The sequence below is a fragment of the Vanessa cardui genome, chromosome 11 (assembly GCF_905220365.1).
Source record: "Vanessa cardui chromosome 11, ilVanCard2.1, whole genome shotgun sequence".
Classification (NCBI taxonomy): Eukaryota; Metazoa; Arthropoda; class Insecta; order Lepidoptera; family Nymphalidae; genus Vanessa; species Vanessa cardui.
The window spans coordinates 9,150,969-9,173,944 of record NC_061133.1 but is presented as its reverse complement, the minus strand read 5'-3'; the positions used below and the strand labels follow the sequence as shown (position 1 = coordinate 9,173,944).

The window sequence follows — 22,976 nt, the reverse complement described above, 5'->3', positions numbered from 1 at the left end:
AAATTTAATCAGGACCGGCCAGGGAGTAAGTCAGCTAGATCTTAATAGGGAGATTGCAACTCAAGGTGCAAGATATTTATAGGCTCTTTACTTGCATAACATTTCCCAAAAATAATAAATAAAAATGTAGTCAAAAACCATTTCCATTCATATTTACTCCTCACTTGTCCAAATCAAAACTTATTAATACATTTTGTAATTAATAATTAAATTTCTCAGTAAAAAAAAGTAAAAATACTAAATTTCAGTAAATTTCAGCAAATATATCAATTATTTCCTTATTTATAATCTGCTAGCACATAAAATTTTTACATTGTAATATAACGTTTCTATAAAATCTAATGTATACTTTATTCAAGTTTTTTTCTTTGAATCACAATTTTATAGGAGTATATTGTTGTAACATTACATGGTTTATATAAATATATACACAGTAAGCCCAATTGAAAGGTGACCAGTAAGATTACAACATAAGTAAATTAGGTGTTGAAGATAATATAAAAAAATAATTTCTGTATTAAAAAAAATATAATAAAGTGGTTGGTATGAATCAAAATAAAATTTTTATCATCAAATTCAGTATATAAAAAATAAGACAATTTAACAGCAACAAGTATAAAAAAACTTTATTAACAAGATAAAATTCGTAAATTATACTTAAATAATAAATATGTATACTAATGCATGATTAAACTACCTATTATCTGTTCTCTGGAATATTAACCAGAATGGAAAATGAACATTCATTACAGTTTATTATGACTTTAGGCGATATAAGTTCATTTTCCTCTAAATAATATATACCGCTACATCTGCACACATATGTATATACACTTTCGGAAGAATCAAAGTTCATATCACCTAACGACACTGTGTTATACAGCAAAAAGTCACTGCTTTCATAACAAGCAAGCATGGCATCATATTGTTTACGTTTTTGAGGATCTCTCAAAATTGACCAAGCGCTTTGAATACGATGAAAGTCTTCTCCATGGCAAATGCCATCTATCTTATCAGGATGGAATACCAAGACTAGACGCTGATAAGCTTTTTTCAGTTCTTCGTCAGTAGCATTTCTTTCGCACTGAAGTATTTCATAATAGTTATCAAACCTCTCCACCTCCTGCATTTGAGTGAAGTAGATACAGATATAAAACTGAGAAAAATGGGAACTTTAATTTTAAATATAATTTTGCGTGATTTATTTTGTATTTTGGAAACAAATAAAATACATAATAATAGTTTTATGTGCTGAAGGCGATAGCACGAGGAGAGACATTGACACTTCAGTGTTACAATATCAGCTGTCAGGACTCTTTGAATATTATTTGTAAGAAAATACAATAAACTCAGATTTAAGTTAAATTTAAATGGTACTTAATACGTGTATAAATTAAAAAATGTAATATGACCTAAATTAATTTCATAGCATTGACTTTTATGTTATCGATGCTGTATATCGATGTGTACATCGGTTTTAATGGTTACGTCACTCCGCGGTACCGGGTTCGAAGCCCAGCCGAGTCAATGTAGAAAAAGTTCATTAGTTTGGGTCTGGGTGTTTGTCTTACCGTCGTTACTTCTGATTTTACGTAACACAAGTGCTTTAGCTTACATTGGAATCAGAGTAATGTATGTGATATCCAATATTTATTACTTATGTGTATCGGTAAGTGCATGGCATTAATTCGAAGAGAAAGAAAAAAAAGGTAGATTTTATTTAGTTTCACGTGATTTTAAAACTAAACAACCATTTGTATTATATGTATTTGAGAAAACTTTCCTTCTTTGAACAATATAAAGGGTAGGAAAATTTACATTCTCAGCTTTTTATCTCTTCCATTTTTTATCTCTGTAGTCAGTGCAGATAAAAACCTATTTTATTTTAATCTGTGCTGATTATCGGAGTTGTGGATATCAACTGTCATAGAACACATTTATTTTGTCAATGTCAATGTTATTGACAGTTTATTTCGCAGCTACTATATGCGAATTTTGTGCAAATATAAATTGATTTATTAAAGCAATGTTAGTTCATTTAATAAATTAATTTATAGTTTTGACTTGTTATAATGTTGAGATTCGATAGTTTACATAGTTTGTCTATGTATGATAATGTTTAGGTATAATAAAATGATTATTGTATAGTTGAAGAAAAAATAAATCGATGTCAAAATGAATTTTTCGAAATATTATTCACTAGGGCGAGTGATATTATATTCCCTTCAAAAAAATAATAGGTAATTTTTATTAAAATATAGTTTGTTGTTTACTATATATGTTTACTGAAACCCTTTATAATTTGATGTATCTAACTTTAACCTTTCTTTCAGTTTTCAGGGTCATTACGTAAATAATATTGATTGTCATTGTCATACATCACAGCATCAAAAACGAACATTATTCAATTTTCCTAAATCTAGTCGAAAACGAGAATACTGTGGGAGACAGTTAGTCGGGTAAGTCAAATTATATTACGTTATATTCTTTACTATATAAGCAATATCACAAATATACATTCAATAAATATTACAAGTTTAGTACATATTACTTTATGTCAAATTGTTGTAGAACTGTTCATTCGGTTTACTCTTAAAGTGCATTACTCTAACTGCAGTTGATCTAGAAAATTTATCTTATTCAAACAAAAGATAGCAATAGATATTGAATATGTTTTATACAATGACTGATAAATGGCTCTAAATCAATAAATCTGGTGTTTGATTAATTAAATTAATGAGCAATTCATTAATTTAATTAATTAATAATAATTATGTTATCAAAATTATTTTATGAATCAATTCAAGTAATGAAATTGTATAAAGTCATGAAATGTGACAAGATTCATAATGAACACAAATGTTGGATGACATATATGAACATTCTAAGAGATTATCATAATTGATCATTCATTTTAAACAGTTGAATGGTTTGAACATAAATTTCATTATTTTCAGGTATACAATGGAACAAATGTTTGAAGTTGTCTCAGATGTAGAGAATTATTACAAGTTTGTTCCATGGTGTAAACAATCAGTTGTGTTGACAAAAACAACTGATCACCTAAAAGCAGACCTAATTGTTGGTTTTCCACCAATAAATGAGAGTTATACATCCTATGTTACATTAGTAAAACCATATCTAGTTAAAGCTGAATGTAAAGATGGGCGACTCTTTCATCACTTGCTGACACTATGGAGATTTAGTCCTGGATTGAAAAGAGAACAACAGTCTTGTGTTGTTGATTTTCAAATAACATTTGAATTTCGTTCTGCCTTTCATTCACATTTATCGAATTTATTTTTTGACCAAGTTGCAAGGCAGATGGAGGGAGCTTTTATACGAGAAGTTGGAAAGAGACACGGCCCGGCCACAATGCCACCGACAAACCTTCTTCAGAATAGTAATACACTAAAAAGTTGACAATGGGCTTAAGTTATTACCTAGCGAAATGTCAAACTTACAAAGTTATGATTAACTTGATTTATATAATCTGTTATTAGTTGTATGATGTTATGAATTGTAAAATATTTATTTAAATGATTATAAGGTGAAGCAAAGCTTCAATTAGTTATTAATAAATTACCATTTGCGTGTCAACAGTATTTTTTTTAAAACAATTTTGATTTAGGCTTGTTACTGACATTACAAATTCAGAATTTTTTTTTATTAAAATATATTAAAAAATATGAAATATGTATCTAATGTACATAAATTTAGTAAGAGGGGAAATTACAATAATTTTAAAACAGTTAAATTTTTATCATTACAGTTCAATAATTAAAAAGATGAGATGTATCTTATGAAAGTAAAAATCTTATTACTTGGCTTGTTATATTATTCTTAAACATATAATTAATTGTATTAACACATTATTTTCACATTTGTCCACACTGAGATATGGTTACTGGTATTTTCGGTTTGTTGTTTGGACCTGTAGGTACATTTTCAATTTTTCTCATAACAAGTAAACCGTCTATTACTCTTCCAAACACAACATGCTTATTATCTAAGAAGTTACACTTTGCACATGTTATGAAGAATTGACATCCATTTGTATCTTTGCCACTGTTAGCCATAGACAAGAGGCCGGGTGAATCATGTTTAAGCACAAAGTTTTCATCGGCAAAAGTACTTCCTCCATAAATACTCATTACACCTGTTCCATCACCCTGAAATATGTATTACAAAATAATATTAATATTTTTAAACTATAGATATATCTGGAATATATCTGGTATAAAAATAAAATAAATATTACAAAATTTCTACAATTTACTGTGATCTTATACTTGTACAGTATATTATTTTATTGGGTTTTTTTTAATTTTTGTAATAAATGTTATCATTATAATAAAAAAACAAAACTTTTTACTTACATTTACAAAATCTCCACCTTGTATCATGAAATCCTTAATTACTCGGTGAAATGTAGCTCCTTTATATCCTAATGGAACTCCATCTCGCCGGTATTCACCAGTGCAAAATTCCCTAAAATTTTCACTGGTTTTTGGCACTACATCTGCAAATAGCTCAAAAATCATTCGGCCTATTTCCTGTAATAAACAACAGTTGTAATTGCTAGCTATGTAACTACAAACAGATTCATAAACATGAACGAAGTAGCTAAGAAATGATTACTAAGGGAGAATCTTATAACAATGCTCTCTTCCTTTTACGAGAATCTAATTAATGAAAACGAAAGAGATACCAGTTTTCAACTAAACAGACGCTAATCAAAGTTTATAACTATAGTAAATAAAGAATTATTATTTCATTCAAAAATGAAATACATAATTATTGTTTTTTACCGTAGTTCCGACGGTGACATCAAAAAATACAACTGGGTTATTTGGGTTTCTCAATTGAGATTGAATTTGGTTCCATGTAGGCATTTTGGGATTGAATAAGCTATATTAATTTTCAAATGAAACACCTACAAAAACTTTTAAAAATATAACCTATAAAATAATATGTCATGAATTACATGAATAAGATGTAAACAAAATAGCCAGTGTTTCTAGATAAAACAAAAGTTATTAAACAGCCTAAAAATGCTAGATTGCTAAAAATTCTATTTAAGATAAGCGTTTTATGAATATTAATTTCTTCATATTTTATGTAATATAAACATCAAGAAGGTAATATCCAATAATATATAATATAATAATAATAGATAATTTTAATTGAATCATTGAGAAATTGAATACCGTATAAACCTGCAATTTTTATACTAACCTAACTATATGATTTAAACATAAATTGTGCTTAGATATGTATTTAAATTATATATGTATATTTTGTATGACATTCCAAATACCGACGTGTTTTACGCAAAACGAAACATATTATGTAGTTATAATCTGAGGTTATTTATAATTGTCATTCCTTCTGTCAAATACGATTAAACTGTCAATGTTCCCGAGATTTGAGATCCACACGTGTTTATAGTGGTTATATTTAAAGTAGTTTTTAATATATTCGAATAATTGTTAATATTAATAACACAAAACCATCATTTAAATGGGTCGTAAAGCTAAATTTGATGAAACGAAGAAGGTAAAGAAGGGACCCGGTAGAAAAGCCCGTAAACAACCCGATCCTGTATTTAAGAAAGGACTCTGTAAGTCCTTATTTTTATTATAAGTTTTAGTTCTATTTTATATGTTATGGTTATAAGGAAACATAATATTACATAAAATTAATGATTAGAACTTATACATGAACGAAACAGAGTTATGACTAAAGAGTTGTAAAACACGTGTATTATTATTTTTTTAAAGTATATATATTTGGCGCATTATGAAGCCTCTTTATTCCCTTTACAAAACATAATATCAGTCTAAATAAGAAACAGTAAGAAATTTCAGTTGTTATAAATGAAATTATAATATTTAAATTTTTAATACTGTCATTGAATTTTAGTGGACGATGATAAAGAAGAAAAAAAGTTAAGTCATAGACAGAAACAAAGGGCTGCTCGTAGAGTTAAAAAGAAGAAGGAAATTGTAGAAAAGAAGAAGGCTCTAAAAGAAGCTAAGAAAAATGTTGCCAAACAACAGGAGAAAATAGTAGCTGAAGAATCAGATCAATCTTCAGGAGATGAAAATGCTCAAGGTATATTGACATATACTAAATCATTAAATTTTTATAATATAATATTAAAATGATAGTGGATAATTAAATGTATGTATATAATATATGTTTTTTGTTACAAGGTGGTAAAAGATTAAGTTTAAAATTAGCTTATTCACAAATTTTTACTGTAAATAAAATATCATGAACTGTGATTCTGTAAAATTTAATTGCAAAACTGAGACCTGTAGTTTTCACCGTAACATAGCAAAATAATAATATTACCAAATAAGAAGTTATGTTAAAATCCACTCTCAACTAGTCTAAGTATATTGATTGCTATAAATATATTTTTTAACAGGTTTTACTGATGATAACAAAGAATGGTTAAAATTAAAACCAAAAAATAAGAAAAATGTCAAGGAAACAAAAGCTGACAGCGACAGTCAGCCTGATGATGTGTCAGAAGATGAAGAAATGTCAGAAGAGGAGGATGAACCAGATCAGGAGTCTGACGAAGATGATGAAGGTCCTAGAGTTGAAAAAAAATCGAGCAAAGAATCATACAAGGTAACATTATTGAAAATTATATAAATGAGTTTTAATAAATCAAAATTAAATAAATGTATTTATACAACACTAGTTGCTGCCCGCAGCTTCTTTCGCATATTAGGGGTTGATTTTCATGTGTTAGGTTAGAAATAAAATAGCCTTCACCCATCCTTGGAGTTCAAGTTCATAACAAATTTCACCAAATTCGGTACATTGGTTTGGTTGTGAAAGAGTGACCGACAGACATAGTTATTTTCACATTTATAATATTAGTATAGATTACAGAATAAAGAGCTAAAATCGATTGTTGTATGAGGAATAACAATAATATATTATGTTTATTAATGCCAAGCTTTGCAAAAATTGCTTACAATATTATAATAAATTTCTAATATTTTTAGGTTGGCAAACTTGATGACCTATTTGTAGATACAGATGAGGAGCAAGAAAATGATGATAATGATGAAGATGACACAAATGTTTCAAACAAAATGACTTATGACTCTGACTCTAGTGAGAAAGATGATGATGATGATGAGGGTGACGATGATATGCTGCCCATAGAAAAAGCAAATATTAAGTTGAAAAAGAAGCAGAAATTGGACAAAAAGTTGGCAGATGAGGAACTACAACTAAATATTGCTAAACAGGATGTATTTGCGTTTCCAAGTCAGGAGGAATTAGACAATCCAACTAGTTTGCAAGATATCCATCAGAGAATAAAAGATGTTGTTACAGTTTTGGGAGATTTTAACCGGTTGAAACAAGAGGGCAAGTCTCGTTGTGAATATACGGACTTGTTATTAAAAGATCTATGTGTGTATTACAGTTATAATGAATTTCTAATGGAGGTTTTAATGCAAATGTTCCCAGTTCAAGAGTTAGTAGAATTTCTTGAAGCGAGCGAAGTTGCTCGGCCTTTAACCATAAGAACTAACAGTCTTAAGACCAGAAGACGTGACTTAGCTCAAGCTCTTATAAACAGGGGTGTGAATTTGGATCCAGTTGGAAAGTGGAGTAAAGTAGGGTTGGTGATTTACAGTTCAACGGTTCCAATTGGTGCTACCCCTGAGTATTTGGCTGGTCATTATATTTTACAAGGAGCATCAAGTTTCCTGCCTGTTATGGCGTTAGCGCCTCAAGAAAATGAGAGAATCTTAGATATGTGTGCAGCGCCCGGTGGTAAAGCGTCGCACATTGCTGCCATTATGAAAAATACAGGGTCACTATTTGCTAATGATGCCAATAAGGAGAGGACTAAGGCTATTGTTGGTAACTTCCATAGATTGGGAGTTGTTAATGCAGTTATCTGTAACTATGATGGTCGACAATTCCCCGATGTAATCAAAGGTTTTGACAGGGTTTTACTTGACGCTCCTTGCACTGGTACCGGTGTTATTGCAAAGGATCCTAGCGTTAAAACAACAAAGGATCAAAAGGACATTCAAAGATGCTTTAATTTGCAAAGACAGTTGTTGTTAGCGGCTATAGATTGCTGTAATGCCAAATCTAGTACTGGTGGCTACATTGTATATTCAACTTGTTCTATATTACCAGAAGAAAACGAATGGGTAGTAAATTACGCATTAAAAAGGCGCAATGTAAAATTAGTCCCAACCGGTCTTGATTTTGGTACTGAGGGTTTTGTCAAATACAGACATCACAGATTCCACCCATCACTAAAGTTAACTAAACGATTCTACCCACACACACACAACATGGATGGATTTTATGTAGCGAAATTAAAGAAATTCTCTAATGTCATTGTGAGTATGTTAATCATAATTCATTTATTGTAATTATTTCTATATATGTTTAGTTGGTGTCATGATCAAAATGTAAAAGTGCTTTATTTTACTTATGGATTTTTTATGTTTATATGTTGAGACAGTATTCATAGATATAGAATTATAAGGCATAAACTAAATGAGTGAATTTTTTTTAAATAAATCAATTAAAAATAAGGCCTATGACCAGACACATTTTGCTCTGTCTGTTTTATAGAGCACATCAATAAATAAAATTTATTTACTTTAATATTAAAATATGGTACTTATTGTCGTAAATAATTTGAGATTTTTTTTAACAGCCTGAAGCCGTAAACGATGAAGAGGAAGAAGAGGAAGTAAAGGAAGGTGAAGAAGTACAACAAAATGGTGATGCAACACCTAAAGAACAATCGGACGCAATAAAAGCACCAGCGAAAAGGCCGGCAGAGAACAACAAAATGGAGCCACATAATAAGAAGAGCAAACCTGCCGTTGTTAATAGGTATAATTTTATTACTGATACAATTTTTCTTTCGGTGTGTACTATTGAGATGACCAAATAAGTCTTCATTTGTATGTAAATAATTACTAATACAATGATTGATTGCTATAATATTTATATAAAAGAAAGGTAGTAAAAACAATTATTCAGGTGATTATATCTAACAATATTGTAATTTTATCTTTCAGAGAAAAATCAACTAAAGACGTAAAAAAGGAAAATACAAAAGAGACAAAACAAAATGCAGAACAAACAGATGAAAAGGCAAACACTAAAAATGAAAAGAAAAAACGTAATAAGAAGAAAAATAAGAAAACTCCAGTTGGTCCAAGTGAACAGGGCACTCAAAATTCAAAACAACCAAATGATGAAAGAAATGAAAGTAAACCCAATGTAAAAACCCCTCAAGGAAAAGTTCAAGAAAATACAGTAAAGGCTCCAGTTGCACCGCAACCAAAAACAGAGTCGAATCAAAAGAAAACTGAAGTTGTAAATAAACCTACAGAAAATCAAAGTCCAGGAAAAAATAAAAACAAAAACAAAAAGAAGAACAAACCAGCAATAAACAAACCAGAAGCTAGTGTTGTCAATAAAAATGAAGCAAAGATAACCGACAAAATAGAGATAGCCGCATCGAAAAAACTTAAAAATAAGAAGAAAAAAAAGCAGGTTGGACAATTGAATGAAAAAAAATCTGGTGGCCCAAAGCCAAGTAATGGAAGTATATCAAACAAGTTTAATAAAAATAAGGTTAAGAAAAATTAAATTGTTATAAATAATAATACTAGGACCATGCTTAATAAATGTATTTTTTATTTAATTTTGTATCATTTGTATGTTCTCCTTTCTAATGTAAAATATAAAGGATTTTGTGTGTCTGTAGTCTGTACACAATCTATCGTCCACAATACAATAACGATATAGGTTTATTCACTCACAAAGGTGCGCCACTCACCATAAAATATTAAATAAACAAAAATAAAGCAGACCTAACAATTGTAATCTAATTTATATTTCTCTGCTGTCTTTGCTGTAATTCGATTCGTGCCCAGTGTAAGACTAATGCATGCTGATAATATAATTTAACGTAGAGCTCACCATACGTAAGTCACTTAAAGGTAACAACAACAACAACAACAACAACAGCCCGTAAATTTCCCACTGCTGGGCTCAAGCCTTTGAGGAGGAGGCTTGGAAAATATCGCACCACTCTGTTCCAATGCGAGTTGTTGGAATGCAGATGTGGCAGAATTTTTATGAAATTAGACACATGCAGGTTCCCTCACGATGTTTTCCTCCATCGCCGAACATGAAATGAATCATAAACACAAATTAAGCACATGAATATTCAGTGGTGCTTGCCTGGGTTTGAACTCGGAATTATAGGTTAAGATGCACGCGTTCTAAGGGTTATCTTGGCTCTTATTCGGTAGCTAAGTAGCAAGTGTCTTATTATATCTCAACTCTAATAATGTTGTAATAATTCCGGAACTAAATATTGTAACCTGATTGTTATTATGATTCTTTCAGTAGACTTATAAAGATTGATGAATTTTCAAAGAGATTTACGTGTTCTATGCGAAAATTAAATTTTCGTTGTAAAGGTAACCTACAATGGACATATCCTTACTTTTGCTCGGCTACGGTGCAATATCTGTATAACCCTGCTAACAAAACAATGTCTGCAATAGATGAAGTATAAAGCACAATATACATATCTTATATGGCGAACCACAAACTTATATTCTCAAATTCAACGTTGTAGGTGATTGAATTTTCAAAATTCAGTCGATTTTCTTATAACTTAGCAAAGCAGTGGGAAATTTACGGCTGTTGTTGTTATTACTTGCTATTAAAAACGTTATCATAAAAAAATTGCACGGCAATATATGGCAGTTTTCCTATGACGCGGTAATAAAGCTATTGCGTTGATTCAAAGCTCCAATAGTTAATGAATCAAATATAATTCACTTGTTTCTTTAAGTCAACAATCCTAATTATTTAATATTTGGTTCGTTTTCATGGTTCTTGAATGCACAATTTTATGTTATTTTGCCTAAGAACACTGCTCTGTGCACTGCACTTTTAATTCCTAGAACGTTGACATAGTGAGTCGAGATGGCCCAGTGGTTAGAACGCGTGCATCTTAACCGATGATTGCGGGTTCAAACCCAGGCAAGCACCACTGATTTATGTGCTTAATTTAACTTTATAATTCATCTCGTGCTCAGCGATGAGGGAAAACATCGTGAGGAAACCTGCATGTGACATATTTCATAGAAAATGTGCTACATGTGTATTCCACCAACCCGCATTGGAACAGCGTGGTCGAATATGTTCCAAACTTTCTCCTCAAAGGGAGAGGAGGCCTTAAGCCCAGTAGTGGGAATTTACAGGCTGTTGTTGTTGTTGACATAGTACGGCTACTGTTTTCTATATTTATTATATTATTGGCGACCCGCTCCTGTTTCGCACGGTAACTTGATATTTATCGTTATATTATGACCAAACTACATAAAATCATTATAAATTGTAGCTTATGCGTTATTCTGATGTATAACGTATATTACTATAAAAAATCATCCAAGTCTGATCAGCAGTTTTTTCGTGAAAGACTAACAAACATACATACATGAATCTTCACAAACTTTCGCTTTTATAATACTAGTAGGATATAATATAACTTTTTGACAATTCTACATCGAGTGCGGTGAGTTTAGATATTTTTAACAATTGTATAATAATAGTAGTTTAGAAAAAAACAAATGAATGTCTTAGTACCTCTAGATTTACAAAACTGCGTAAATTACGAAAATATCTTTGCTAAATTATTTGTATGTTGACGATTTTAAGAATTAGATACTCTCATTAAAAAAATATATACCTCTGAAATCTGAATACACGTCTACATCTATATATTAATATGATGTCGTCTTGACTGATTACACTCGGACTCAGTACATATAAGAGTACACGCGAGTGCAGAATCACAGGTGCACTTACTGTTAGTTAGTCCCATAATCTGATTGGCTGGCAAGTCCAGCACGAACAATTCTTAAAATGATACTTCAGTGCAGAATTAACGACTTTACGTGCTTTCCGAGGAGTGTTCTTCACTCAGTCTGTTGCTGAGAATTTTTCGACAGATATACCCAATAACTGATTTATCCCAATAATTTTACCAACCTGACCTGTTGTTTGGACATTGGACTTTGGAATCTGCGATCTTATTTCTAGTCACTTCGCTCATGAAATAGTCGACAATGCTAGTGAGGTAAAATTATTAATGTGTTTGGATTGCAAGCATATAATTATTTAAAAAGCAGTTAGTTTATTTGGATTCAAAGTTAAGCTAGTCAACGGTCAAGTTATAGAATCATTGGCAACTCCAAATTAATTCTGTATATAGCCTTCTCACTATTACAGGTCCTCTAGAAGTTGAGGTACATATAACACCTCGCCTTATGGCCTTCACTGGTGACGGGAGGGCTGGTTCGTTTTTTGACAAGAGATTTGGAATTATGATTCAACGGGAAATTACTTCTAGCATTCTTGCCATGAGAGCTGAGATGGCTCAGTGCTTAAAATGCGTGCGTCTTAGCCGATGATTCCAGGTTCAAACCCAGGCAAAATATTCATGTGCTTAATTTGTGTTTATAATTCATCTCGTTCTCAGCGGTGAAGGAAAAAGTCCTGCATGTGTCAAATTTCATAGAAATTTTGCCACATGTATATTCCACCAACCCGCATTGGAACAGCGTGGTGGAATATGTTCCAAACCTTCTGCTCAAGGGGAGAGGAAGCTTTAGCCCAGCAGTGGGAAATTTACAGGCTGTTGTTGTTCTTGCCATTACTCCACGCGGTCAAGGTGTAAACAGTAACTATTTTAAATTCATATTTGTATAAATTTAAGGTTTTCATTGTAAATACATTCTGGCACAATTTATAATATTCCATTAAATCCAAAAACTCTTAATCTTACGCGTAAGCGCTGTGTCGAATTTATTAACAAAACTTATTCCTGCTATCATGATTTTGAGGAAATTCTATTCCAAAATTTTTTTTCTAGCCTGTCTATAGAATTCCTCGCCTACTTTTTTATTTATTTTATTTTGGTGTACAGAGAAGTATATAATTATAGTCTGTATTAGATTATATGATAACTTAGTGACAAAGGTTATATTATATTTTTGTAGTTATGTTTTGAAATGTAGTTTAATATGTGACGTGGTCCAAACAAACGCCAGCTAATGTACATGTTATATACTGAATAACTTGCACTAGAACAGTTGGCATTCAGAAACTGAACGTGCATAAACTTCGTACAGTAATAGAATAATCATAATTACGTTAAAGAGTGGTTGTAGGTAATCTATTAATTCTATTTCATAATATACTATAAGTATTTCATGTTTTCATTCGGGTGCTAATCATTTAGGGTATTCCGCTGCCTGAGGTCAACAAAATTTTTTGAGGTGTAACCAGCATATGTGGCACATGGAACTCTACCTGTATTAACGAGGTTGCTCTTTCAATACCAGGACCTGTCAGATGATCATAAAGTTTTAATGGAGAGGAGTATTCATAATATATTTATTACAAAAAAGACTATTTGGAGGATATATTCTTGAAGACATTCAGAGCAAATTAGAAAATGGTCAAAGCAAATTTGGTATATTTTGTTTTAAAAAAATTTGATAATTTGAAAATCTGTTTTAAAGTCCATGTAAAGAAAATTTTATATTTTTAATTTTTTTTTGTATTTGCCGGCTCAAAGAAGTCTAAGCATGTGGTTGATTTAAGTAACTTATGAGTTATGTATCGAAATATTTGAGTCAAGAAGTATTCGTGTTATTTGGCTAGATATTATAGATTAGAGATTTATTATTACTTTCTCCACAGACACAGACTTGTATGTCCGTGTTTTGAATTAGAGTTTTTTCATAGTATAACCTGCATTTTTATGTCGTTAATTAGGGTTATTATTATTAATACTATAAATATTTTAATTAAGTATAAGTATTTAATAAAAAAAATGTCCTAACTATAATATTGCGGTATTATAGTAAGGAGTGAACACAGCTGCCCTAAGCTCTCCTATTTTAATCTCGCTGGAAAAACGCATTTGTACGTTTCAATTGCAAAGGACGTAAGGATTAACATAAGGTGGCCTACCTTGGAAGGTAGGCTGTAACCAGGCTGGAGCCTGGTTTTCTAAAATCTATTTCAAAAGAACAGTGTAACAAATTGAAACTCACTAAGAGCTTCTTAAAATGTTATTTTGGAATATAGTTGCCCAGATCACCAGCGGTTTTTTCCCGTCTGAGAAAATATTTTTTTCTTATAAATTAGGATTTAAGTTAAATAATATATTTAAATAGAAATGAGAACACTCAGAATAAAATGAAAAAAATATAATTGACGACTAAATCTCAAAAAAAAAATAATTAAGAAAATAGAATGCAACACAGTATGAGTGTTCAGCCGAATACATATAATAGTAATGTAATAAATATATAAATAAATATATATATTAAATAAATATACACTCGTTGATAAACAAGATTTTAAACGAACAATTCGTTTGAAAATGTATTCTAAATATTAGAAATATATAATGAAGATTGAATCGGCACTTGGGAAATGAAAACTCCTCGAGAAATTAATTTATCGCGGTGAATTAGCGTGTACTAGCCAATTATGTTATAAACTGGCTACATTGTTCTTAAAATATATTATACAAATATATCCTAAATATCACCTGCCTAACTGGATTAGTTAGGTTAAGTACAGGATAATATATTTGGCCTTTTTGAAAGGGTTACGAGCTTTTTATATCTGAATTTTTAGTTAAAAAAGTACGACGAAAAATGTTTTTCGATTTAAGTAGTTAAATTTACATGTATAAAGTTACTCCGACCTCATTAGGTAGTCGGATAGTTAGTCCGAGTAGTTATAGATGTGTTAGTTAGTTAGTTCCAGTATATACCAGACTGATAAGTGCTTAGCTAAAGTTTCAGGATTTTAATCTTTCGTAACTTTGAGATATTAACACTAAAATCTAATAAAGTTTTACAAAAACGATTTTGTAAGAGATTTTTAATTTTTAATTTATCCGTGACTCAGTCCACGTTTGTAGCCAGACTAATAACTGATAAGAATATAAATTAATTTTTTTATCAATATTATCCCTATTAAATGGTTTCAGTAATTATATCAAGATATATTTAATTAATCGTAAAAGGTTTTTAAAAAAGGAACTGTATAATTTTGTATTACTCTTAAGGTGTGTAATATACATATATATTATAATCATCTAAGTACATTCTATGTTATAGTAAGTGTGCACCAAACGTATCCTGGCTTTAGAGGACGGTACACTAGTGTTCCAAATAACCCCGGGGGCTCGAATCTGAGCTTATCTGAGCCGGGCGGCGACCGTAGCTATGTGCTACGATTGTCCTTAATGAAAGCGTAGTCCGCGCAGCCCCGCGCCCCCTCGCTCGGAGGCTGCCAGTATCTCGCTAGCCGCGCTGTCGACTTCACACGTACGACATACGCTCCCACGCATTAAATACAAATACAAGTATCTTACTAAATATAATATAAAAACTAATTAATATTCCGAGCATTCGTTTCGACTCCATTGAGAATTACAGTGCGGGTTTAATTTATTGTGTTGCGAATTTTCACCGGTCGGAAGCGGGAAGGGCGGGACGCTTTGTTCGTACTACGCCCGTGACGGAGGCTGTAGCGCGCAGCATCCCTCGCCGTCCGCTATCTCAACCCGACGCATAAAGCGGTGCAAGTAATAGCCTGCTGTTTAACAACTATTATTTTATTATGATTCACACTTAATTTTTCTTTATATTCTATTTCAACTGGAAGTATTTTTTTTATATTAAAAATAGGTATTATAATTTCATATATTTCAAATATAACATATTACTTTATTCAATTAAAAATATCTTATCTTGTGATGTAATAGAAAGCGATAAAGAAATTCGCTCGGTTCAGTAAAGGGGCGCATATTACACCGATGCTAATGAGCCCGCAACATTTCCCGTGCACCTCATACAAGTGTAGATGAGAGCACTTGGAACAAATAGGCCACGGGGATACGCCACAGGAGTGTTAATACCTGGCAGAAAGTTGGAAGGTTTATTGGATTAATGAAGACCGTATTAAACGTGAAACTATATGAAATAGTTTTAACAAAATGCTTCTCAATTATGGGAATAATTCAACATATATTTATTTCTTGGAAAACAAATAGGAAAATTTTGGTATGTTATTTCATTAAGTCTACTCAAACTATATATGCAATCAAACAGATACGTATATAATTAATTAGAATGCTGTATAGCATTGTATTCACTTTCACTGAAATCGTTACGGTGCGGTGTAAACAAAGATTACACGAGTAATATCTATATTAGAAACATCTAACTCATAGACCATTTCGTGTTTAATTAGGCATTATGCTCGCTTCACGTTGCTGTTACTTCATAATGTTATGAATGCATACGTATCGTGAAGTTAATAAACACGGTGAATTATCTTTTAAAAACTAGTTTAGTTTAAAAATTTATTCGTATAATATAAATAGATTACAAGTAGGTATAGTTCATTGTATAAATACGACTATTGTTTATTGATTTTTCTATTTGTTGAAAGATTTTTATCTCGTTCTACGTTCTTCGCAAGTCTAATTTCGAATGCAGTTCTTGATAAACTAAAACAAATAATGCACACCGCGTATCATACTTTCACGGCTCACGCGCATGCTCTACTGTATTTTGCAATCACTATTAGAAAAACATTTATTGAGTTGAAAATTGTATATATGTCAGGTCCTTTATAATCATCGATGATACGAATGATTAACAATTAATTATAAATACAAATATAATGTGTTACAGATGTAATAGTATTAATGTAATTAGATTTCGTTATATTAACCTTATATCATGACTTAGGTGCAGTCATTTTAAATAGATTTCTTATAAACTAACAAGTAAAAACAAAAATAAATTAATATTACGATTTCTGTTATATTTGCAATTCTATCATATACTAGCAACCTGCCCCGGCTTCGCATTGCTATATAAATGAAAAATCAAATATAAAAAAATGGTTTATTTACAACATCATATAAGAAACTTCTAAAATTATCAGTGTTTTTACTATATTGTCCATGAATTCTGTACAAAAAACTTCCTCTCGAATCACTCCATCTATGGAAAAAAAAGCCGCATCAAAATCCGTTGTGTATTTTTAAAGATCTAAGCATACATAGGGACAGACAGCGGTAAGCGACTTTGTTCTATACTATGTAATGATAATGATAGTGTTATCTTATGTAGTACACGTAGTATGTCGTGGTAGTAAATTTTCTAACTCTATATAATAGTAGTACATTTTCCCACTTTGCCCAGCACCCGGATATCGTTTTACAACTTCACTATACCGAATTGTATTTCACACGTCAAACGTTTTAACGCCTCACCCATTTCCCCAGTGCAATTGTCGAATTGGCTATAAAATTCGTGAATGACCAGCTGGCAGCATGCCGATTTTATCCGTTCTGCCACTTTTACTTTCTCGTAGTATTACACTATTGAGTTGTCATTGTTTGGAAATGTTTTCCTTGTAAATATACTGCTTACAGTAAACATATTTTCTAAAAATGACTGATGATTTTTTCATGAAACGTTATTGAATTATATTTTTGATAAAATTCTTGACTTCGTTTTAAAAGAGGTGTTTTCTACATGATAATAATTATTATTAATTTACAAAAATATACGTATTATAGTCAAAATATCAAAATAAATATTTCATCTAGTCAAATCCATACAACGTTGATCTTGTGTAATAGCCGTGTTCTTTCAGAGCATCACAGATTTATAGTTCAATCGACTATAGATGCGTCTACTAGACTATAGGTGACTTTTTCAACATACATCTTTTATTTTATTTATTTTATGAATATTAAATGGAGTTATGTGAAACTGGATCAATTTATATTAACACACCTTAGGAATAGCTGTGGGATGTCGTTCCTTCGCGTCTTCGATTTTAAAAAACACCCATAAATGTATATTCGTATTACTTGTTTTATATAGAGTTTGTTCTTAACTTTCATTTCGTTCTTACGTTGCACTTTGTATTCTTAACTGTTTCTTATATCAGATTGTTACATACAAAACGTGCAAAATACAATTGTATTCTCTACGATATTCCTTATATTTGGAATTGTTCCAACTTTCCTACAATCGGGAGTACGGAATATAGTTTAAAATTAATACTCCAATACTGAATGTTGTGCATTTAAGTTATATTATTAAAACACGTTTATGCAATATTTGTGCATTCTACAAATAATATAAATGCGAAAGTTTGAGAATGGATGTATGTTTATTGCTCTTTTATGAAAAAAATACTGAACGGCTTTGGAAGAAATTTTACAATAATATAGGTATACATCAGAATAATACATAGGCTACAATTTATAATTATTTTATGTAATTTGGTCATAATAATAATACATAGCCGTATCATACGTACCCGTGCGAAGCCAGAGCTGATCGCTAGTTACATATAAAATAGGAACGTAATTTTAAAAGAAGACATAAGTATAATTATTGTAGACGATGTTTTAAACTCTCTGTAAATCAAATAAAATCCTTAACGAAATTAAATATTATATTTGCGACGAGAATAACTTCGAAATGAAGTGGATTACAGAACGCTAATTAAATGTTTTCTTTCATTTCCTTTTTTAATAATTCAACCCGCGTCGAGCCCACACCGTGCCCTAGTTCCTAGAACATTGAAATGTGCTTTCAATACGAAACCATTTTAAGTAAGGTTTCATTATAGCTTTATTCTTCCTTTATTAAAGCTCTTTTGTACCGTCGCTTTGTGCAAATGTAGGTGTAAATTAGCCACCGAAAATCATAGAAGTTCTGTATAAATAGTTCAATGTCTCAAGGGAATCGCGTAAAGAAGTACTTGTACATGTATGTCATCAAAAATGTCAAGGAATTATACAGTAGCTAAAATTACGAATGTCGTAATATACAAATCTCTTTCATGACAAATTTGATCATCTTATGCTGGTTTCTTTTGCAAGATAAATCAAATTCAGAACGTTAAATGCAGATTCGTTGCTAAGGTCATTAACCTTCCAGTATCTCAGTGACATCTGCTGTTTTAATTATGTCTCCATAATCTTCAGTTATTGCGTAATACTTATTATAATCCAACAAAATGCAGGAGCTTTAAACATAGTGAAAAGTACTACCATGAAAGGGACCACACAGCTCGGACTTTTCATAAATATTTACTTTGGATCCGTTCGAAATAGACGTTGCGGTCCCAGGTTAATGATCACTTGAATTTCTGATGTTCTGAACTTAATTTTAATCCCTTGAAATAGGGTTCTCATTAATATTGCACTTGTTTTATTAATAAACATTATAAAATATTTATCTAATAATATACTTTTCGTAGAAGTTATTAATGTTTGAATCTATTCTTGAAACCTTCTAGTGAAGAAATATGACTTTGAAATTAGCTAACGTTGTTTCATATAATATAGATTCTTAAAAGAATCATTATTTTTGTGTTAACAAACAATGATGTCGAATAATATTATTTCCTCTAACCAAGATCGTCTTCTTATACCGGAAATTATATTTGATAAATATGTTTTCAACTTATATCCGAATGTGCAAGAGAAATTTGTACCTAAACACTTTGGTTTAAAATATATTTTTGCGTAAGAAATTTGCTCGGGGTACTGTAGTCGGCTGCTTTCAGGGAGATGTAATCAAGTTGATTCTCAAGTCCTTTACATTTTGATGTTTACCCTTACGGTGTTTGAGCAGTTAATAAACCACTTTAGGTCTTTTCTTATGGCGTTTCGTTTATCTTTTACATAACGAGTATGTATTATTATTATGTTTGAAAATTTTACCTAATTTTATTTGAGGTTTTTTTCAATATAAAATATACCTATCATATATCACAATATAATATATAATTATCATAGTTGATCATGAAAATAGTACCCAAAGTACTCAATTTTGTAAGGTCGTTTAGATAGATTCTATTCTATTCAAAAGTAACTACTAACTTAAAAAATAAATTTGTATCGAATGTTGATGATCAAATCATATGATAAATGACAGAGTGAAAACGTTAGGTAATAAAGATTATAAAAGATTAAAATCGATTTGATACCCTCCTTCTTTAGACAGTCGGTTAAAAAAAAAGCAATTAATAATTTAAATAAATAAATATGAGACAACATCACATACATTACTCTGATCCCAATGTAAGTAGCTAATGCACTTTTGCTATGGAAAATCAGAATTAACGACGGTACCACAAACACCCAGACCCAAGACAACATAGAAAACTAATGATAATCTACATTTACTCGGCCGGGAAACGAACCCGGGACCTCGGAGTGGCGTACCTATGAAAACCTGTGTACACACCACTCGACCACGGAGGTAGTCGAAAAAATTATTTCATATATTTTATTTATAAAGTCTTTGGGGAAATAAGCAATTTTTAAGTCCACTAATATGAATTAATTTATAGGATAGGTTAGCCAATCCCAAAAAATTAATTGAATATATTATTATAAATAACCTTAATTGCCTTTAAGCATAAACTTTGCGTTTCGATCATTAGCATGTTATTAACGACGCGCAAATGGAATTAGTCCCTGGTTAATTACTGAAATAGCCTTTTCATATGTCCCCTGTCAAATTTAGGTGTTCTGTGACAAGTTGTGACACGGCATCACAGGAGTGTCATTTCCTTCATGCCATTATGAGTCAGTATCCTTGTTTATGTACGTAACTAAATGTGTAACGTTTTAGTTAAGACTGCTGGTAGGGAGGAAGCTTTTAAGAAGGAAAATATTGTAGGTAATTGTGGTTCTTTTTACTGACATAATTTTTTAAAAACTCGATATAATGTGAAAGTTGTGATATCACGAAAGATTGACGTAATTTCAATATTTAAAATAATTGTAAATATTACCGAAAATGTAAAGCCACTGACTGTGACCGTTGCTAGAGTCACTAAGGCATGACAGATACCAATGTGTTGCATAAATCGCGGAGTTAGGTGGCCCGGATCTAGGCGCGTAGGATAGCCTTCCCCATTGCATTGGAATGATTTGAGGCCATATCAAATTGTCGTCTTCCTCGCGTCACTACAACGAATAATTGCCCTTATATCCACTGCCCCAAGTCATATAATCACTTATCGCGGTGTCCCGGGAACTGTTTTAAAGAGCAGGATGACGGGTAATGTGACTGTTTTAAGCTGTTCTAAACACATGTGTGTGATAAAAATTAGTGTGGTACTAGGTATAATATTATTTCGTCAGTATTAAAAAGAAACTATCTAATTAAATAAAGTTAAAATGGTACTGTAAATATTTAATATTTTTGGTGTATAAGAGCCAAGATGGCCCAGTGGTTAGCATGCGTAAATATTAATCGAATATTGCGGGTTCAAACCCAGGCAAGCATTACTGAATTTTCATGTGCTTAATTTGTGTGTATAAGTCATCTCGAGCTCGGCGGTGAAGGAAAACATCGTGAGGAAACCTGCATGTGTCTAATTTCAACTAAATTCTGTCACATGTGAATCTAGCAACACGCATTGGAGCAGCGAGGTTTAATGTATTCCTAACCCTTCAAAAGGATAGGAGGTTGGAGCCCAGCAGTGGGAAATTGACAGGCTGTTGTTGTTGTCGGTGTATTAATTTTCGAGAAACTATCTGGGTGATCAATATTAACAAAGTCATAAGTCATCATATCTAGAAATTCATTCATAGATATGTCAGAGTCATGTTCATTCGTGATAATAAATCAAAAGCAAACGTCATGAAAAGTAATTTTTCATAGGTAAATCTATAAAAGTAACATTTAGTCATAATATCACTATGGATAAAGCTCAAGAGTTTCTTCTTTGGTCAATTACACTATGTATCTATCTTTTTATTTAGAAAGCATATTTATTGAATAATAAAATCACGCTACAATTCAAGGGGATAGTGCAGTAATATGTACCACAAGTAATATAATAATGTACGACATATAGTTAAGAACATATTTTGTCATAAAATCACCACAAAGATGATACATACTATATATCTTAAACAGATGGTTTATTGGGTCATATCGTTGTTTTAGTGGCATTTGGTAGAACATATATATCTCGATTCATTAGCCTTGCTCTGTAATATTCACAGCTGTTACAGATTTAATAAACCAATGGCATTTAAATAGCAAGCTTAGAATTAAACTCGGATTAGAAAGCTATTTCTATGCAATTTGTAAGCCATCTGTAAAATCGATTTTGGTATTTAAAACGTAAACTCGGATATCGCTACGGTTATAAAGGTCGTATGTACAATTCCATGTACTTTACAGCTTTAAATCATTTTATTTTTACAGAAATTATTTGTAGTGCTCTTGACTACAATTTTTTTATACATAACATAGTACAAAATCATAAAAATATTTCGAGTTGTAAATGGAAACCTTGTTATTCCTAAAATAGGTTTAATCATATTATAGTTCACTTCAATCATTTTAAATTCATCTCCTGAATTTTGATACTCTTACATTTAGGATCTGTAAAGATCAAGATTGTGTAATCTTACGTTTAATATTAAATAGAGTCAGAAGAATTCAAACAGATAGTCGGCGTCAGATAACACATATTTTCTAGGGAGGCTTTAAGAATGATTAAAAGTGCGATATTAATATATTAATGTATATTTAACTATGGCAATGGAACCTATTCAAGTCGACCTCATTTGCTAACAATCCCCTTCGCTTCACTCGCCGAGCTACCTGTGCGGTTCTATCTACAGGCATTCGCTTTAGCCCATTATGACTTTTATAACAAGTGGGATAAGGACTACAATGCAATATAGTGCATATGCATTACTATACAAAGTCGACTGTACTCAGTGTTATCCCGAGCTACGGGATTCCTCGGAGAAATACTGTTTCATATCTTGAGTTTTGACCCATTTT

The 22,976-nt window shown here is 31.2% G+C and overlaps 4 protein-coding genes across 5 annotated transcripts in view; 3 read left to right on the top strand and 1 right to left on the bottom strand.

The window, feature by feature from the left end:
- The first annotated feature begins 1,944 nt into the window (after positions 1 to 1,944).
- LOC124533724 (coenzyme Q-binding protein COQ10 homolog A, mitochondrial) lies at positions 1,945 to 3,605 on the top strand. The gene is made up of 3 exons (XM_047109176.1): positions 1,945 to 2,240; positions 2,334 to 2,459; positions 2,958 to 3,605. The coding sequence occupies exons 1-3, from the start codon at positions 2,176 to 2,178 to the stop codon at positions 3,421 to 3,423; spliced, it is 657 nt and encodes a 218-aa protein (XP_046965132.1). The 5' UTR covers positions 1,945 to 2,175; the 3' UTR covers positions 3,424 to 3,605.
- A 195-nt stretch (positions 3,606 to 3,800) lies between these two features.
- On the bottom strand, positions 3,801 to 4,984 carry LOC124533725 (peptidyl-prolyl cis-trans isomerase H). Its single transcript, XM_047109177.1, has 3 exons — positions 4,812 to 4,984; positions 4,380 to 4,556; positions 3,801 to 4,172 (listed from the first exon to the last, which is right to left on the bottom strand). The coding sequence occupies exons 1-3, from the start codon at positions 4,893 to 4,895 to the stop codon at positions 3,879 to 3,881; spliced, it is 555 nt and encodes a 184-aa protein (XP_046965133.1). The 5' UTR covers positions 4,896 to 4,984; the 3' UTR covers positions 3,801 to 3,878.
- Positions 4,985 to 5,391: 407 nt separating this feature from the next.
- Positions 5,392 to 9,718, top strand: LOC124533607 (25S rRNA (cytosine-C(5))-methyltransferase nop2). Its single transcript, XM_047108995.1, has 6 exons — positions 5,392 to 5,623; positions 5,926 to 6,117; positions 6,437 to 6,645; positions 7,029 to 8,393; positions 8,717 to 8,898; positions 9,087 to 9,718. Exons 1-6 carry the CDS (start codon positions 5,524 to 5,526, stop codon positions 9,661 to 9,663), a joined length of 2,625 nt encoding a protein of 874 aa, XP_046964951.1. The 5' UTR covers positions 5,392 to 5,523; the 3' UTR covers positions 9,664 to 9,718.
- A 5,716-nt stretch (positions 9,719 to 15,434) lies between these two features.
- LOC124533460 (plasma membrane ascorbate-dependent reductase CYBRD1-like) overlaps positions 15,435 to 22,976 on the top strand; it is a 65,778-nt gene continuing 58,236 nt past the window's right edge. Inside the window, exon 1 of one of the 2 annotated variants that reach the window (XM_047108745.1) lies at positions 15,435 to 15,484. The gene's annotated coding sequence lies outside the window, so the exon portion shown is untranslated. The remainder of the gene's footprint in view (positions 15,485 to 22,976) is intronic. The other variant, XM_047108744.1, reaches the window with a different exon arrangement.

What these genes read in the sequence shown, in the direction of transcription:
- LOC124533607 (XM_047108995.1), top strand. Translation starts at nt 5,524, where the DNA reads ATGGGTCGTAAAGCTAAATTTGATGAAACGAAGAAGGTAAAGAAGGGA. An exon ending in AGAAATTCTCTAATGTCATT is followed by an intron (nt 8,394 to 8,716) that starts GTGAGTATGTTA and finishes TTTTTTTAACAG; the next exon opens with CCTGAAGCCGTAAACGATGA. An exon ending in AAACCTGCCGTTGTTAATAG is followed by an intron (nt 8,899 to 9,086) that starts GTATAATTTTAT and finishes TTTATCTTTCAG; the next exon opens with AGAAAAATCAACTAAAGACG.
- LOC124533724 (XM_047109176.1), top strand. Translation starts at nt 2,176, where the DNA reads ATGAATTTTTCGAAATATTATTCACTAGGGCGAGTGATATTATATTCC. An exon ending in TCCCTTCAAAAAAATAATAG is followed by an intron (nt 2,241 to 2,333) that starts GTAATTTTTATT and finishes CCTTTCTTTCAG; the next exon opens with TTTTCAGGGTCATTACGTAA. An exon ending in TGTGGGAGACAGTTAGTCGG is followed by an intron (nt 2,460 to 2,957) that starts GTAAGTCAAATT and finishes CATTATTTTCAG; the next exon opens with GTATACAATGGAACAAATGT.
- LOC124533725 (XM_047109177.1), bottom strand. Translation starts at nt 4,895, where the DNA reads ATGCCTACATGGAACCAAATTCAATCTCAATTGAGAAACCCAAATAAC. An exon ending in ATGTCACCGTCGGAACTACG is followed by an intron (nt 4,557 to 4,811) that starts GTAAAAAACAAT and finishes TGTTTATTACAG; the next exon opens with GAAATAGGCCGAATGATTTT. An exon ending in AAGGTGGAGATTTTGTAAAT is followed by an intron (nt 4,173 to 4,379) that starts GTAAGTAAAAAG and finishes TACATATTTCAG; the next exon opens with GGTGATGGAACAGGTGTAAT.